At 68.9% G+C, this 15,276-nt stretch overlaps 3 protein-coding genes across 5 annotated transcripts; all 3 read right to left on the reverse strand.

The window, feature by feature from the left end:
- Positions 1 to 7: 7 nt before the first annotated feature.
- DHX58 (DExH-box helicase 58) lies at positions 8 to 4,799 on the reverse strand. Of its 2 annotated transcripts, XM_082331635.1 has the most exons (12): positions 4,598 to 4,799; positions 4,292 to 4,493; positions 3,985 to 4,175; positions 3,650 to 3,766; positions 3,302 to 3,428; positions 3,031 to 3,213; positions 2,689 to 2,945; positions 2,401 to 2,550; positions 1,961 to 2,122; positions 1,410 to 1,600; positions 1,067 to 1,163; positions 8 to 545 (listed from the first exon to the last, which is right to left on the reverse strand). In XM_082331635.1, exons 1-12 carry the CDS (start codon positions 4,763 to 4,765, stop codon positions 366 to 368), a joined length of 2,025 nt encoding a protein of 674 aa, XP_082187761.1. In that variant the 5' UTR covers positions 4,766 to 4,799; the 3' UTR covers positions 8 to 365. The 2 variants fall into 2 exon arrangements, with proteins under 2 accessions (XP_082187761.1, XP_082187762.1); XM_082331636.1 differs by lacking the exon at positions 1,067 to 1,163 and having other exon boundaries at positions 506 to 545.
- Positions 4,800 to 5,454: 655 nt separating this feature from the next.
- Positions 5,455 to 13,071, reverse strand: KAT2A (lysine acetyltransferase 2A; the record flags this gene model as incomplete). Of its 2 annotated transcripts, XM_082332095.1 has the most annotated exons (18): positions 5,455 to 6,676; positions 6,908 to 6,992; positions 7,172 to 7,235; positions 7,383 to 7,419; positions 7,523 to 7,637; positions 7,952 to 8,095; positions 8,174 to 8,284; positions 8,582 to 8,708; positions 8,784 to 8,992; positions 9,129 to 9,265; positions 9,356 to 9,463; positions 9,611 to 9,717; positions 9,883 to 10,074; positions 10,362 to 10,543; positions 10,672 to 10,761; positions 11,124 to 11,269; positions 11,359 to 11,482; positions 12,844 to 13,071. In XM_082332095.1, the coding sequence occupies 18 exons, from the start codon at positions 13,069 to 13,071 to the stop codon at positions 6,483 to 6,485; spliced, it is 2,400 nt and encodes a 799-aa protein (XP_082188221.1). In that variant the 3' UTR covers positions 5,455 to 6,482. The 2 variants fall into 2 exon arrangements, with proteins under 2 accessions (XP_082188221.1, XP_082188220.1); XM_082332094.1 differs by having other exon boundaries at positions 9,129 to 9,463.
- Positions 13,072 to 14,005: 934 nt separating this feature from the next.
- On the reverse strand, positions 14,006 to 14,931 carry LOC309600061 (heat shock protein 30C-like). The gene has a single exon (XM_082332109.1). It carries the CDS (start codon positions 14,767 to 14,769, stop codon positions 14,161 to 14,163), a length of 609 nt encoding a protein of 202 aa, XP_082188235.1. The 5' UTR covers positions 14,770 to 14,931; the 3' UTR covers positions 14,006 to 14,160.
- Positions 14,932 to 15,276: the final 345 nt, after the last annotated feature.

Genomic DNA, 15,276 nt, shown 5'->3' on the forward strand with positions numbered 1-15,276 from the left:
GCTGGGTCTCCTGGCAGGGCAGCGTCCTGGCCGCGGAGGCAGCCCCCCGAGCCCAGCAGCGCTGGGGGCAGGAAGGGAAGGCAGCGGCACGGGGAGCAGCTGCCAGCGGGCAGGGAAGGGTTCTGGTGCTCTCCCATCCCAGCATCTCCTCCTTTCTGGTGGGCGCAGCAAAGCCTCCTCCTGCAGCCGCGGGCTCTAGCAAGGGATGTGCTGCAGCGGCTCAGTCCAGCAAGGAAAAGAGGAGCAAGCCATAGGTCTCGGTCTGCACGGGCCTGGAGGGAGGGTCCCATGCCGAGGGCGAGGGGAAGGGTCCCACTGTCCCGGGAGGTGGCCTGGGAACAGTCCTCTTCTGAGCAGAGCCCGCGCTAGAAGGACAGGCCGTGGGTGCTGGAGCAATACTCCAGGTAGTCAAACTCCTTGACGGGGAACGTCACCGCACTCCACTTCTTGTACCTCCTCTTCTCAGCCGGCGTCTCCACCACGAAGCTTTTGATGCAGAGGATGGGCAGCTTCACCTGCCGGTAGATCATCTCCATTCCCCAGTCCTGGGTGGGCAGGGAGGGGACAGTCACAGCCTGCGGCGCAGCACCCCCCCACCCCCGGGATGCAGGCAGCTCCTTGCTCCCGGGGTACGTCCCCCTTGGCAGACAGCTGCCCACGTCCGCGTCCCGCACGCGCAGCACACGCGCCACGCGGGCACGTGCTGAGGGGAGACAGAATCACAGAATCATAGAATATCTTGAGTTGGAAGGGACCCACAAGGACCATCGAGTCCAACTCCTGTCCCTGCACAGGACAACCCCAAAAATCACACCATATGTCTGAGGGCGTTGTCCAAATGCTTCTTGAATGCTGTCAGGCTTGGCACCGTGACTGCCTCCTGAGGGAGCCTGTTCCAGCGCTCCACCACCCTTTGGGTGAGGAACCTTTTCCTAACGCCCGACCTAACCCCCCGGCAGATCGGCCAGACAGAGCTCCATTCCTCAGCCAGGAGCCGGGCGCAAGGCCCAGCCCCTGCCCCTCCCGCGCCGCCTGGGCTGCAGCCACGGGGGATTGCGGCGCTCACCTGGCTGCACTCGCTGCACACGATGCGGCAGCCGGGCTCCCAGTCCTTGAAAGCCCGCTGGAATTGCATTTTCCCAGAGGAAACTCTGTAATACAACCTGCAAGGAAGGGGTTGAAAGACATTCTAAGGACAATGGTCTAGGGGACAGAATCGGGGTGTGCTACCCTAGCTGCACAGTCCTACAAAGCCCCCACCACCTCCCTGGACCGATGTCCCCAAGAGCGAGCTGGCAGCAGGCTGCTGCCACCCCCTGCCCGTCCTGGGCAGAGAGCGTGGCAGCTCCTGCAAGTGACGCCTGACAGCCGGGCTCTGCCCGCTCACCCCGCCAGCGCCCGGCTCCTACCCGAAGTTGGGGTTGACGTTGACGTGGTGCATGCCCTCCACGGTGCGGATGTCGCTGCCGCGGCACACCGCCTTGTTGCAGTTGACGCAGTAGAGGTAAACAGCGTCCGGGTCGTGCAGCCGCCGCCTCTCGCTGATCCTGGCCTCCTTCATGAGCCAGCTGGCAACGGCAACTCGCTGCAGCTCCCTGATCTGCAGAGGGCAGGGGAGGGGGGAGGCAGGACGGCGGGGAGGACGGGGGTCAGTGCAGGGCAATGGGCATGGATGAATGGCAGACACGGCAAGACACACGGCCGCGGAGAGGTGTATCGTCCCAGAGAGCGCGAGGCGCACGGCAGGACGGGCAGGGCAGGACGGGCAGGGCAGGATGGGCAGGGCAGGATGGGCACGCACGGCCCCGTGCACCTGACGCTGCCCCCTCCCAGGAGCCGGTGCTGCCCCAAGGGGAGAGCAGGCGGCCCAAAGCAGGGCGCAGAGGGCTGTGCCCAAGCAGCAGACAGGGGCAGGAGCTGCCTGGCCCTCCTGGTGCTCAGGGCAGCGCCCAGCGCTCACCTTGAGGCGGTACTCCTGCTCGGGCATGGCTTGCACCGCTCTGATCGCCCTCTCCATGAGCTCCACGAGGTCCTCGTTCAGCCGCTCACGGGAGACCTCTTTGCTGTTGGCTTTGGCGAGGACGGAGTAGACGCTGTTCTCGGCACGGGCACGGCCCCGGGCCTGCAGCGAAGGGCCAAATGCTGCGGTCAGCAGAGGAGGGCCATGGCCGACCCCCCCGCGTCCCCGTGCCACCCCGCGAGGATGGATCCACCCTCCGCACCCCGCTGCGCCTCGCCAAGGAGGTGCTCTGCCAGCAGCTGGGCTCATCCCCAGGGAGCTGCCAGCAGGCGCGGGATGCAAGAGCCCCTGTGTCCCACCCCCGGGGCTTTGGGGCGTCCCAGCAGGCTGCCCCCCACATGGGGCCGGGCAGAGCGGCCGGAGGGAGCCCGGGCAGCTACCTGCATCATGGCGATCTCGTTGGTCATCAGCCCGTAGCGGACCACGATGTTGCACTCGGGGATATCCAGGCCCTCCTCGGCCACGCTGGTGGAGAAGAGCAGGTTCAGGGCTCCCTCGCGGAACAGCTTGATCACGTCCTGCTGCTCGTTCTGGGGAGAGGGGTTGATGCTTCAGCAGCTGCATAGGGCTCCGAGCCCCAGGCAGCACCCGCAGCACCCACAAAGTGCACAGAGAGGCTTAGGGCCGGATCCTGGACCCTGTCCAGCTCCTCCCCACCCTCTGCTCACCGGCGTCATGTGCCTGGTCTGGTTGCTGTAGCCGGCGCCGGTGAGGACGGCAGCCCTGATGTGCTGCCCACTGAGCGCGGCCGTGCCCTGCAGCCAGCTGAGCAGGCTGTGGGCGCTCTGCCGGGTCTTGGTGAAGACGATGCCACGAGAAGTGCCCAGGGGCTGGAAGTGCTCCCGCAGGATCTCCTCCAGCTTGCCCAGCCTGGGGTTCTCATAGCGCTGGTCCCCGGCGAGTGCCTGCAGGCTGGTCCTGTTCTCTGCGCAGGCGAGCGGGGTGTGAGGGCGGCTCCCCGCCCCCCCAACCGCAGCCAGCACCAACCCCCCTCCAGGCCCCTCCGTTACCCTCAAACGTGGTGGTGAGGAACCGTTCGGTGGGGTCCTTCACGTCCCGCTCGGTGGCGTAGAACTGCTGGAGGCACTGGAAGGCGTCGATCATCCGCACCGTGTCGTTGATCAGCAAAGCGTCGTTGTACTTGCGCAGGTGCAGCGCGCACACCCGCATCTTGCGACAAAACGTCTCTGCCGCTGGCGAGGGCCGGGATACACCGCGGTCACAGCCTGGCCCGGCGGCTGCCAGCTCAGCCCCGCCGCACCCGCACTGCCGCCTCCTCACCTCTCTTCTCCAGCTCCATGATGCGCTGCTCATAAATCTGCGTGCCAAAGTCCTGTGGCAGGCCGGGCATCTCCATGTGCTGCTGGATCCGCTCCATCACCTTCTTCAGCCGCTCGCCAAAGGGGTCCTGGGAGCAGAGAGGGGCTCAGGACCCGAGGAATCAAGGACATTTCTCCGGACAGCCTTGGAGGCTCAGCCCAGAGCGCCTGGCCCGGGGGTAGGGGCCGTTTGCACGGCAGGACCCGGACGGTTGCGGGATCCCCCTGCACCAAAGCTCTGGGTCGGGTGATTCCTCAGATCGGCCTGAGCTCAGCGGATGGAGGGACGCGGCCCCCGGCCACCCCTCACCCGCGCTCTCTCCTGGCAGAGGTCGTACTGCTTCCTGGGCTGGGGGACGTGGCTCTGCAGGTGCTGCAGCTCCTCCTGCGCCGACGTGATTTTCTCAGTGTCCAGGTTGGCACAGATCTGGGAGGGCGAGACCCCACGTCCAGCCCTGAGCCCCGGCAGCCCAGGGTGCCGCTGACACCCCGGCAAGTTCAGGGATGTCCCCCCCATGCTGCCCAGCGCCTGCACATTGGGTTGTGAACGCCCACCCCGAGGGACACCCCGCTGCACCCCAGGAGAAGCGGTGCCTGGGGCCGTCGCACCCTGTCTCGGTGCAGGACGGGGGGCGCGGGACCCACCTGCAGGATGTGCTCTACAGCCCCCTCGAAGGAGGTTGCCCCCCCGGTGCCGGGGGACGCCGTCAGGCCCAGGACCTGCGGCAGGTCCTGCTGCCCGCTGAGCTTGCACTGGAGGTAATTCAGCATGATTTTGTTGTAGACGGCTTCCTTGTGCGTGTGGTGGCACTCGTCTATCACCAGCAGCGAGAAATCTGCGCCGGGCGAGGGAGGGGAGCGGGGTGAGCCACCCCAGCGGGCGAGGCGAGGCTGGGGCTGTCCCACGCCAGCCCAGCTGCGGGGAGCCCAGCGCTGGGGGTCCCGCGCTCACCCGTCAGCTCCACGCGCGTGTCCTCCTCCCTGCTGACCAGCGCGTTCTGCAGGATCTGGGCCGTGCAGATGACGACGTCGCTCTGCTTCACCACGGAGGCGAAGAAGCACTTGTGGCTGCTGTCCCCGCTGATGGCCGCCACGCTGAAGTCCTTCTGCAGCACGTTGAACTCCTTCTTGGAGTGCTGGTCCACCAAGTGCGCCTGCGCCCACGAGACCCCGCTCAGCGCCCAGGACCACCGCCCGGCAGCCCGTGTCCGGTGGGCGCCCCGTTACCCGCGGGGCAGGGGACGGGGGTCGGTGGCACCTTGTTGACCAGCACGGCCACCTTGCCGCCCCGCCGCCTCTCCAGGTGCTGCTGGCAGACGTAGACGGCGGCGCGGGTCTTGCCGGCGCCCGTGGGCAGCCAGATGATGCTGTTGAGGCCGCGCAGGGCCGGGGCCACGGCCTCCCGCTGGTACCCCCGCAGCTCCATCCCGCTCCCGCTCCCACTCCCACTGACGGTGGCGCTCCCGCTCCCGCTGCCGGTGCCGGTGCCGGTGCCGCTCCCGCTGCCGCTCCCGCTGCCGGTGCCGCTGCCGCTGCCGCTCCCGCTGCCGGTGCCGCTGCCGATGCCGGTGCCGCTCCCGCTGCCGGTGCCGGTCCCGGCCGGGAAACGAAACTCGGGGCGGCGCGTCCTGCCGGAGCCCAGCGAGGGGGGGCCCCAGCCAGGGGGGGCCCCGCCGGCCGCGCTGCCGGCACCGGGCGGGCAACGGGGCCGGGCTGAGCCGGGCCGGGGCGAACCGAGCGGGGCCGAGCCGGGCCGAGCCGCGCTGCCCGCTCCCCCGCCGCCGCCCCCCCCCCGCCCCGGCTCCTGCCCGCTCTGCAGCGGCCCGGGACCCCCCCGGGGAGCCCCGGCCACGGACAGAAACCGAAAGCGGGCAGAGCTCCGCAGCCGCCCCGGTGCAGCCCCCGCTGCGCCCCGCCCGGTGCCCGCTGCCCCCCAAGCCGTGCGTGCACCCCCACCCTGGGCGCACCCCCCCTGCGCTGAGCTGCTCCCGGCCCCCTCCCCAACTCAGATCCCCCCCCGAGCATCGCAGGGCCAGACGCAGGGCTGCAGCTGGGTCTGCACGAGGACATTTATTAAAAAATAAAACAAAACAAAAAAACCAAACCCCCAACCAACACAGCAGTGGGGTGGAATGGGTGGCAGGGAGGGGGCGGAGGGGGCTGGGCCCGCCCCGGCGAGGCCAGCGGGGCGCAGAGCATCACCAGCACCCCCACAGCCCGATGACAGCAGGGGGGCACGGCGAGGGTGGGGGACAAGGCAAGGCCGGGGCCGGGCGCTCCCCAGCCCAGCACCCAAAGAGGCGCAGGGGGAACACGGCCCGCGAGGAGGGGGCAGCAGGGGGGGAGCAGGACCCAATCCCAGACCCCGGGGCAGAGGCTGGGCCCCGGCTGGGGCAGAGCGGGGGCCAGCGCAGCACCAGGGGCCGGGGCACCCCAGCCCTCAGCCCTCCCAGCCAGGCAAGGGGCAGCCCCGGCTGGCAGCAGGAGCAGGCAGCAGGAGCAGGCAGGGAGGGCTGTACAGGCAGGGAGCACTGTACGGACTGGGGCTGGGCCCCTGCCCCCGGAGGAAGGGAAGAGCTGACAGAGGCAGCAGGAGCTGGGGGTGCAGGGGCAGAGCACCCCCCCCAGCAGGGCCCTGGACCACGAGCAGCATCTCTGCCGCAGCCGCGGGCGGGCAGGGCTGAGCCCTGCCGTACATTCAACAAGAGGGGCAGGGGCAGGGGCTGCCTGTGCGTGGACGGAAGCAGAAAACCAAAGCACTTGCGTGCCCCTGCCCTGTCGCGGCGAGCCGGGGCAGAAGGCACGGCCCTGGGGAGGAGGGAAGTGCTGGTGCCGGGGGCTCCCATCCCCGGGGAGAGGCAGGGACGCGGGGCTGCCCCTGCCCCGGGCAGATCGAGATGAAGCGGCTCCAGCCCCGCTGCTCACACGCCCCCAGGAGAGGCAGCCAGCAGCCTGGGGATAAAAGCACTGGGCACCCCCTGCTCCCCTCGCCCCCCTCCCAGGGAAGGCCCAGCTCCCCCAGGGCTGCTCAGCAGCAACAAACCCTCCAGCAGCCCCTGCCCACGGAGCAGGGGCAGGGCCCACGGGGAGCCCTGCCCCTCCCGGGGGGGGCCGGCGGCCAAGGCACGTCCAGGCCGGCTCCCCTACTTGTCGATGAGTCCCCCCTCCTTGAGCTTGAAGTAGAAGAACTTTTCTAAGGTGTTGGCACACTTGCAGTAGTCGCTGTCGGGCGGGTTGTACTCGCGGCAGTTGGTGATGATGCGCTGCAGGTCGGCGATGAACAGCTTCTTGGTGACGTAGTAGCGGTTCTTCAGGCGCTCCGTCATGGTCTTGAGGTCTGGGGGTGGGGAAGGGTCAGGCCCCCCCAGGCCTCTGTGCCCCGCAGCCACAGAGCTGGACACCAGCCGAAGGTCCTGGCTCATCCCTCCCTCTTCTGGGCCGCGCTGGGGCTCCCAGCACCCCGTTGCCCCTGCCAGGACACCCCCTCCCCAGCACAGACCCCACAGACAGGGGGTCTGCAGCCCGCCCTCCGCCATCCTGCCCCGGGGGTCTGGGCACAACCACCTACCGATGGGGAAGCGGATGATTTCGTAGTAGTCTGGTGCCTCCGACTTCTTCACCGGCTCCATGAAGGGCCAGGCGCTCGGGTGGGTCTGGGGAGAGGGCAGGGGGCAGGTTAGGGCAGCGAGCGCAGGCAGCCCCTGCCCGCCCCTCCTGCTCCCCACCTCCCCCCAGGGGCGCAGCCCCGGACAGCCCGTCCCAGGGGAGGCAGCTCCAAGGGCTGTTGGGGGGGACGGGCACCCCGGAGCGGAGGGTCCCCAGCTGCCCGCACCTTGATCTGGGCCAGGAGGTTCTTCAGGGTGTTGTAGAGCTGGTCCGGATCCTTCAGCTCTTTTCTGCAGGACAAACCCAGCGCCCGTCAGCCCGAGGGCGGGCAGCCTCTCGCCATCCCAGTGCTCCCACCTCCCCAGCCCAGCGCCGGAGCGAGGAGCAGCCCGAGCCGAGCCCCCGCAGGACACCCGCCCGCCCTGTGCAGCACTCACCCCTTCTCCTTCCCCAGCGGTTTCCATCCCGTTTCTCCTGGAAATCAAGGGTCAACGTCACCACACCTGCCCCACGCTCACGGGAGGACGGAGCCCTCCTGCCAGACAGCCCTTCCCCACCAGAAGCCGGCCGGACTCACGGATGCCAGGGACGCTCTCGATGGGGATCTGCCGCACGCCCTCCTTGAAGCAGGTGAGGCCAGGGTAGACCTTGCGGATCTGCGCTTGCTTCCTCTCAATCAGCTTCTTGATGATCTGCGGCGGGAAGGGGGGGTCGGAAGCGGGGAGGTGAGCACGGACTGCAGGATGCTCCGGGGATCCAAACCGTGCGTGGGACCCCGCAGGCCCAGAGCGCCGGCTGCACCCACTGCCCAGGGCCAGAGCCAACCCCGGCCAGCGTAAATGCCACCGCAGCGTCCCATCTCTGCCCGACAAGCCTGCTCCCAGGGGAGATTCACGGGACAGGTCCCAAGGGCCAAGGCATCGCCACAGCTCTCCCCTGCCTTCAGGAGGCAGCTGGCAGGGGCCAGAGCAGGCAGAGCCTGGCAGCACCTGCCCGCGGGAGGTACCTCCTTCTGCTTCTTGATGATGTGGGAGAGCTCGGTGTAGGGGATGCGGGGGTTCAGCTCACACTCCATCAGGGTCGCCCCCTCGTAGTCCTTGATGTAGCCCAGGTAGCGGCTCTTAGGGACCTTGATGTCCTTGGAAAAGCCCTAGGAGGGAGAGGGGACGTGGGAGGGGGCCGGCGGGCCGGAGGGCCGGGGGAAGCCGCACCGGAGGAAGGAGCCCACCTGCTTCTTGAAGTAGCCGATGGCGTACTCGTCCGCGTAGGTGAGGAAGTAGAGGATGTTGTGCTTGATGTGGTACTCCTTCAGGTGGTTCATCAGGTGCGTCCCGTAGCCCTGGGGAAGCCGCCATGAGACAGGGACCCCCCCGTGCCCCCCAGGCAGCCCGAGTCAGACGGGATGCACGGTCCCCTCCCACCCACGGACATGGGCAGCTGGAAGACGTCCCCAGAGCAATCGCTGCCGCTCAGGGCCAGCCAGCGCTGAGCGGGTCTGGGCTACCCCAGGGGTTGGGACACCCCTGTGCTCTTCCAGCTACAGAGGGACCACCCTGCTCCCCCCAGAGCCCCCCACCCGCCGCCCCGCTCCTCCCCACCCCCGTGCCGTGCCCACCACCCGCCTCCCCGCTCTCACCTTCACTTGCTCGTTGGACGTGACGGCGCAGAAGACGATCTCGGTGAAGCCCTGGGTGGGGAACATGCGGAAGCAGATCCCCCCGATCACTCGGCCGTCCTTGATCAGTGCCAGGGTCTTGTGCTTCCTGCGGGCAGCAAGGCCAAGGGTGAGACGGGACCCTCCTCGTGCCGGCCCCCCCCACGCCCCCCGAGCCACGCACGGGTCGAAGACGAGGCGAGTGATGTACTCCTTGGGCATGCGGGGCAGCTGGTGCGAGAAGACGTTCTGCAAGCCCACCAGCCACATCAGGATCTTCTTGTTGGACTTCTGCGAGAGCGAGTTGCCGATGACATGGAACTCGATGATGCCACGGCGCTCCTCCAGCCGGGCCGTCTCATCCCGTGCCGCGTTTGCCGACAGCAGGCTGGTCTGGGGGGTGCGGGGGTTTCATCGACCCCAGCACACCGTCAGCGGGGGGAGCCCAGCCAGGCCCCAGCAGACCAGGAAAGCAGCTCTGCGGGCCCTGGAGAGCACCGGTGCCACCTCAGTGCCCCCCACCCCGTACCTCGGGGCCCAGCATGGCAGCGGGGTCCGTGATGGTCAGCATGACCTCGTTCACCAGCTCCATGGGGATGTCTCCCATGACACGGATCCGCTTGGCATCTTCCAGCGTCAGGCTCTCGGGCAGCTTCCGCTTCTCCCCTGGGGCGCGGAGCAGAGCGGCACATCCAGCACCGGGAGGGACCAAGGAAGGTCCCAGCTCCCCCAGTGCTGGGCTCACACCGGCCCTACCTGGCAGGGGCTCTGGGGTGCTGGCGTCCATGCTCGCGGCAGAGCTGCTGTTGCTGAGCTTCTTGCTGAAGAGCGGAGTGGTGGGCACAGCAACGGTGCTGACCGCGGCTGGAAGAGACCAACGATGGCCATGACTGCCAGAAAGCAGCTGACCACGCCGCGGCAGCCCAGCCACCGCCACAGGCCAAGGCTCACCCACCACCTCGGTCCTTTATCCTCCAGCCCCCAAGCTGGGGGGGCTGCTCCCTGAGATACCTGGGCGAGACACCAGCTGGGCACCCTCCGTGGCCGGGACAGTGAAATCAGCCTCCCAGATCGGGGAGTTCTCGCCGTAGATCTCCTCCTCCAGCATGGACAGGAACCTGGCAGGGAGCGGCACGTCGGCCGGCGAGCAGGCGTCGGGCACGCACAGCCCCACGGCTCAGCCCGCAGCACGGAGCGCAGGCGGTCGTGCTCGGTGTGCGAGTGCCCCGCGGGAGGCCAGCCTCCTCAGCGGCGCAGCAGCCACCCCCGCATCGGGCACCTACTTGGGGAAGTGGGTGAGGATCAGCGTCCGCTTCTCCGGCACCAGCTTGTCCTTCTCCACCCGGAACTTCTCCAGCAGCTGCCGGCGGGTGACCGTGAAGATGGACTTCAGGAGGCTGCGCCCGAAGACGTGCGTGGTCTCGTAGCGGGGAAGGCTGTCGCAGCTCTGCGGCACGTGGCAGTAGCACAGCCACCTAGGAGACAAGAACACGCTCCAGTAACGGGGCTGGGACCAGTGACACCAGAGCATCCGCATCCCTGCTGGGAACACGCTGCTGGAGCAGGGACGAGGAGAATGGGCGTCCGGAGGGTCATGGCTGATGTTATTTGGAAGCAGTCTCCCCACTGGGTGCCTGCTCTCCTCGCCTGGGAGAGCTGGGGAGAGGCGAAGAGCCCAGGAGTCGGGGGTCAGCCCCACGCAGGGGTAGGAGGAGCGGGCAGACCCCCAGGCTGGCTGGCTCGGACCCCCGCCCGCCCTCACCTCGTGTAGTTGACCTTGTAGGTGGCCACATCGTCATTCTGGGAGCGCTGCCGGAACTGGGACGGCGTCTCCAGCTTCCAGTAGTTGAGGCAAAGCAGGAACATCTTGGAGAGCTCGTACATGGTCTGCCGCTCCTTGGGTGGCAAGTGGCTGAACTTGTACTGGACAAAGTTCAGGACTCCCTGGGGAGAGGAAGGGGCGGTGGAGGGGCACCGGGTGCTGCGCCGGACCCTTCCGAGGGGACCGTGCAAGAGCAGCAAAACACAGGGCCAGTCATCAGTGCAACGTGTGAGCCTGACAGCGGCCTCACCTGCTCAATGTTTGGTTTCTCGAAGGGGGGGCTCCCCAGCGACCCCTCGACCACAGGCTGGCTCATCTGCAGGATGCACTTCCGCAGGAGCTGCGAAGACAGCGTCGGGCACGGTTATGGGCCGAGGTCCCAAGAGCAGGCCCACCAGGAGCGGCGGAAGCGGCAGAACGCTGCTGCAGGGCTGCGCCGATTCAGGCAGCCAGGGAGGTGGCAGCGTCCACCTCCGAGCACGTGCGTTTCTTCCCTGGAAACCTCCCTCCCAGGGGAATTCAAGGCCGGGAGAGCCATCGCTCCCAGGACAGGGTCGGCGTTTCAGGTCTCTGGCTGAGCTGGTGGGATGGCTCACAGCCGCAGACCACAGCTCCCAGCAGAGCAGGCAGAGGACGAGCAGCGGGGCAGCAGCCCCAGCGCCCTGGCAATGCTGAGGGACCCCTGCCCAGCCCCAGACGCACCTTGAACAGGTAGAAATACACCTGCTTGGTGTCCGTGTCCTCCTCCTTGTGCACCGACATGAAGAGGTTTTCCACGTCCACCACCATCCCCAGCAGCCGGTTGATCTCCTCCTCCGAGACGTTCTCCAGGTGGGACACGTGGTCCGCTGCGGTGGGGAGAAAGCCGCAGTGAGAGCGGGGGTCAGCACCGCTCCCCCTCCCCGGAGAGGTCCCGGGCGCCCCGCGGGGACGTTACCCAGCGCGTGGCCGCAGCTCCGGCAGGGCTCGCTCAGGTTGGTCACCGGCTGCTGCAGGTCCATGCGGGGGGCGGTGGGAGGGTTGGGGTTCTTCCAGCCATTGCACTTGCAGGCGTCGTTGGCCTGGGACGAAGGACAGGAGAGGCCGTCACGCAGCGGCCCATGCGCTGCCTCGTGCCAGGGCTGCCGCCTTCTCCGGCCGAACAACTCCCCCCGCAAAGTCCCCTCCGCCTGTCCCACCCATCCCTATTTATCAGCCCAGCTCTCCTCAGCACCCACCCTGCATGACCCAGCACCCTAACGCTTTCTCACATCCCTCCTATGCAGCCCCAGGATCCTGCAGCCCCTGCCCATGGACGTCCTTGCATCTCCCTTGCACAACTCGGTGCTCTCCTCCTGCACCCCCTGCTCACGCACGGCCCAGCCCCCACTCCTGCATCCCATGCACGGTCCAGCACCCTCCAGCCACGCACGGCCCAGCATCTCCCTCCTGCAGCCCATGCACGGTCCAGCACCCTCCAGCCACGCACGGCCCAGCATCTCCCTCCTGCAGCCCATGCACAGACCAGTACCCGCCTCCTGCATCCCCTGCCCAGCTCAGCACCCCTCTCCTGCACCCCCTGCACGGCTCGGCACCCCCCTCCTGCACCCTCTGCCCAATGCATGTCCTTGCACCCCTCCTCCTGCACGCCCTGCATGGCTCAGCACCCCTCTCCTGCACCCCCTGCCCATGCATGTCCTTGCATCCCCCTCCTGCACCCTCTGCACCCTTTCCTGCACCCCCTGTCTTGCTCAGCACCCCTCTCCTGCACCCCCTGCCCATGCACATCCTTGCACCCCCCTCCTGCACCCCCTGCACCCTTTCCTGCACCCCCTGCACGGCTCAGCACCCCCCTCCTGCACCTCCTGCACCCTCTGCACGGCTCAGCACCCCTCTCCTGCACCCCCTGCCCATGCACGTCCTTGCACCCCCCTCCTGCACCCCCTGCACGGCTCAGCACCCCTCTCCTGCACCCCCTGCCCATGCACGTCCTTGCACCCCCCTCCTGCACCCCCTGCACGGCTCAGCACCCCCCTCCTGCACCCCCTGCCCATGCACGTTCTTGCACCCCCCTCCTGCACCCCCTGCACGGCTCAGCACCCCTCTCCTGCACCCCCTGCCCATGCACGTCCTTGCACCCCCCTCCTGCACCCCCTGCACGGCTCAGCACCCCCCTCCTGCACCCCCTGCCCATGCACGTTCTTGCACCCCCCTCCTGCACCCCCTGCACGGCTCAGCACCCCCCTCCTGCACCCCCTGCCCATGCACGTTCTTGCACCCCCCTCCTGCACCCCCTGCACGGCTCAGCACCCCCCTCCTGCACCCCCTGCCCATGCACGTCCTTGCACCCCCCTCCTGCACCCTCTGCACGGCTCAGCACCCCCCTCCTGCACCCCCTGCACGTCCTTGCACCCCGCTCCCGCCCGGTGCCGGCCCAGCCCACCTTGCAGGCCGAGAAGACCCCCAGCTTCTCCAGCTTCTTGCCGCGGGGAAACCCCCGCACCTGCGCCTTGCGTTGGCTCGCCCGCTGCTGCTGGCTCAGCCCGGGCCGGGCCGGGTCGCTTGACCCCGCTCCTCCCGCCGCTGTCCCGCTCCCAGCCCCGCCGCTCCCCGCTCCCGGGCCCGGGCCCGGCGGGGGCCGCCCGGGCTGCGCGGCCTCCGGCTCCGCCATGCCGGGCCCGGCGTGCGCTCGGCGCTTACTGCGCCTGCGCGCCGGGCACGCCGGGATCGGTAGTCCGCCGCGGCGGGGGTGGGGGGGATCCGGTGCTCCGGGCGCCGGTTCACGCCGCCCGCAGCCCCGGGCGGGAGCTCCGCTCCCGCCCGGGGCTGCGGGCGGCGTGAACCGGCCAGAGAGGGTCGAAGCCCGGGCCCGATGAGGCCCGACCGCCCCGAGAGCCCCTCCCGGGGCGGTGCGGGGTCACCATTACCCGGAGGAGCCCCCGCCCTCCCCTCCGGTAACCGGTACCGGGCCCGGTTCGGCGCTGCACGGCGCGTCCCGCAGCCCCTTCCAAATATGGAGCGCGGCCACGCCTCCTCCACCAAATATGGGTCGATGCCACGCCCACCACGCCCAGCGCCCCGCCTCCTCATTGGCAGCGTGGAGGCGTGGCCACATTGCAGCGCCCCGCCTCCTCCGCCCAATATGGAGAGTGGCCACGCCCCTCCTCCCCGCCTCTCTGCTATTTATATGAATGGACCCGCCCCGCGCATGCCCATTTATGGGAGTCCCCGCCCATCTCGCCGCTGAGGGGCGTGGCTTGGCGGCGGGCTGGGTCGGGAAGGAGCGGGCAGCGCCTGGAAGGTGCCGGCAATGGCGGGGGGGGGGGGGACAGGGTGCGAGGGACGCTGGCACGGCACGGCTCATGGCCGAGCGGGTACCGCACCGGAGCGTCCCAGCACCATCCCGACGGTGGGGGTCGGGTGCCCGCAGGCTGCCCGGGGCCCCCGGGGGTGCTCAGCGCCGTGCCTGCGCCGGAGCCCCTCAGACGGCCGCCTCTGCCAGCACCACCCGGCTCCCCGGGCTGCCGTCCCGCTGCGTGGGCACGGCCAGGGGCGCTGCAAAGCGCAGAGCCAGGCGAGACCCGCAAACACAGAACCCGCACCAGTAAAAGTCAGGAATATTTATTACATATCAAAAAAGCTACACGTTTTGGGCAGAGACCCCCCCACCGGGTTGTCACGCAGCCCCCGGCACGGTCCTGCCCTGTGACCAGCGGCTGCCCCAGCAGCCGGGCTCAGCCCAGCCCCGTGCCGCTCCCCGTCACGCCTTGGCCCGCTCGGTTCCGTCGTCGGTGCTGGCCGTCGGCTGCGCCACTGCCGGCCCCATCTGGATGGGCACGTTCCTCTCCGGGGCGGCCGGCAGGGCCAGCCTGGGGGCCTCGATGCGGAGCTGCCCCTCCTTGGACAGGGAGCACGTCAGCGCCTCGGCGTCCACCTCCTCGGGCACGTCCCACTCCCGCTTCAGCACCTCGTACTTGTAGGAGAAGGAGCCCTTCTCGTCCGTGCTCTGCGTCTCCTTCTGCCCCACCAGCACCACCTTCCTGCCCACCACCTTCACCGACAGCTGCTCGGGAGCAAAGTCCTTCACGTCCTGGCAGACGGAGAAGCCCTCCCCGGGGCCCTGGGTCAGGGCTGCGCTGGTGCTCGGGGCTCGCTCCGCGGCGATGCCGATCCGGCCGGGGCCTGTCCCGCTGCTCAGGAGCTGCTCGAAGCTGCTCATGAACTCCCGAGCCCGCTCCATCTCCAGCCGCAGCTCTCGCTCCAGCTCGGCAAAGAGGGTGCCCGGATGCGACCAAAGGGTGCGGATGGGTCCCAGCCACGGGAACAGCGAGCTGGACGTGGGCGGCATGAAGTGCAGGCGGCAAAGCATCTCTGCTCCCGGTGCGTGCTCCCGGCGCGTGCTGCGGCTCAGCTCTGTGCAGGGGCTGGAGCGGTGCTGGGCTGGGGCCGGGCAGCGGCAGGTTTTATCCTCCCCTGCCCAGGGGTGTGCCCTTTCTAGAACACTCTCTCCCCACGCACGCTCTTGGAGCCATCACCTATTTTTGAGAGGCTGATTATCCGTCAGCCAAAATAGCAGCGCCTGCTTCTGGGGCGAGTCACACGCCGCAAATAGGGAGCTGCAGTCAGCGCCCGGAGCTCGGGTTTCTGCAGAGCCACCGTGATGCAGCAAGGCCAGCGGCACCGCGGGCCAGGGGCGAGCACAGCCCTTCCCGCAGCCCCCGCGCTGCGGGGCTCGGCGGAGCGCGGGTTACGCTGCGCCAGGAGCGCGTCGCGTCGCGTCGGCCAGCACGGGGACGGTCCCACCCCTAAAGCAACGTGTTCCTACGTCACCCGCTGCCGGGCGCCTCTCGCACTTTCTAGACCCCCCCACCCCCGG

Source organism: Platalea leucorodia, assembly GCF_965183815.1.
Source record: "Platalea leucorodia genome assembly, chromosome: 22".
NCBI classification, from domain to species: domain Eukaryota; kingdom Metazoa; phylum Chordata; class Aves; order Pelecaniformes; family Threskiornithidae; genus Platalea; species Platalea leucorodia.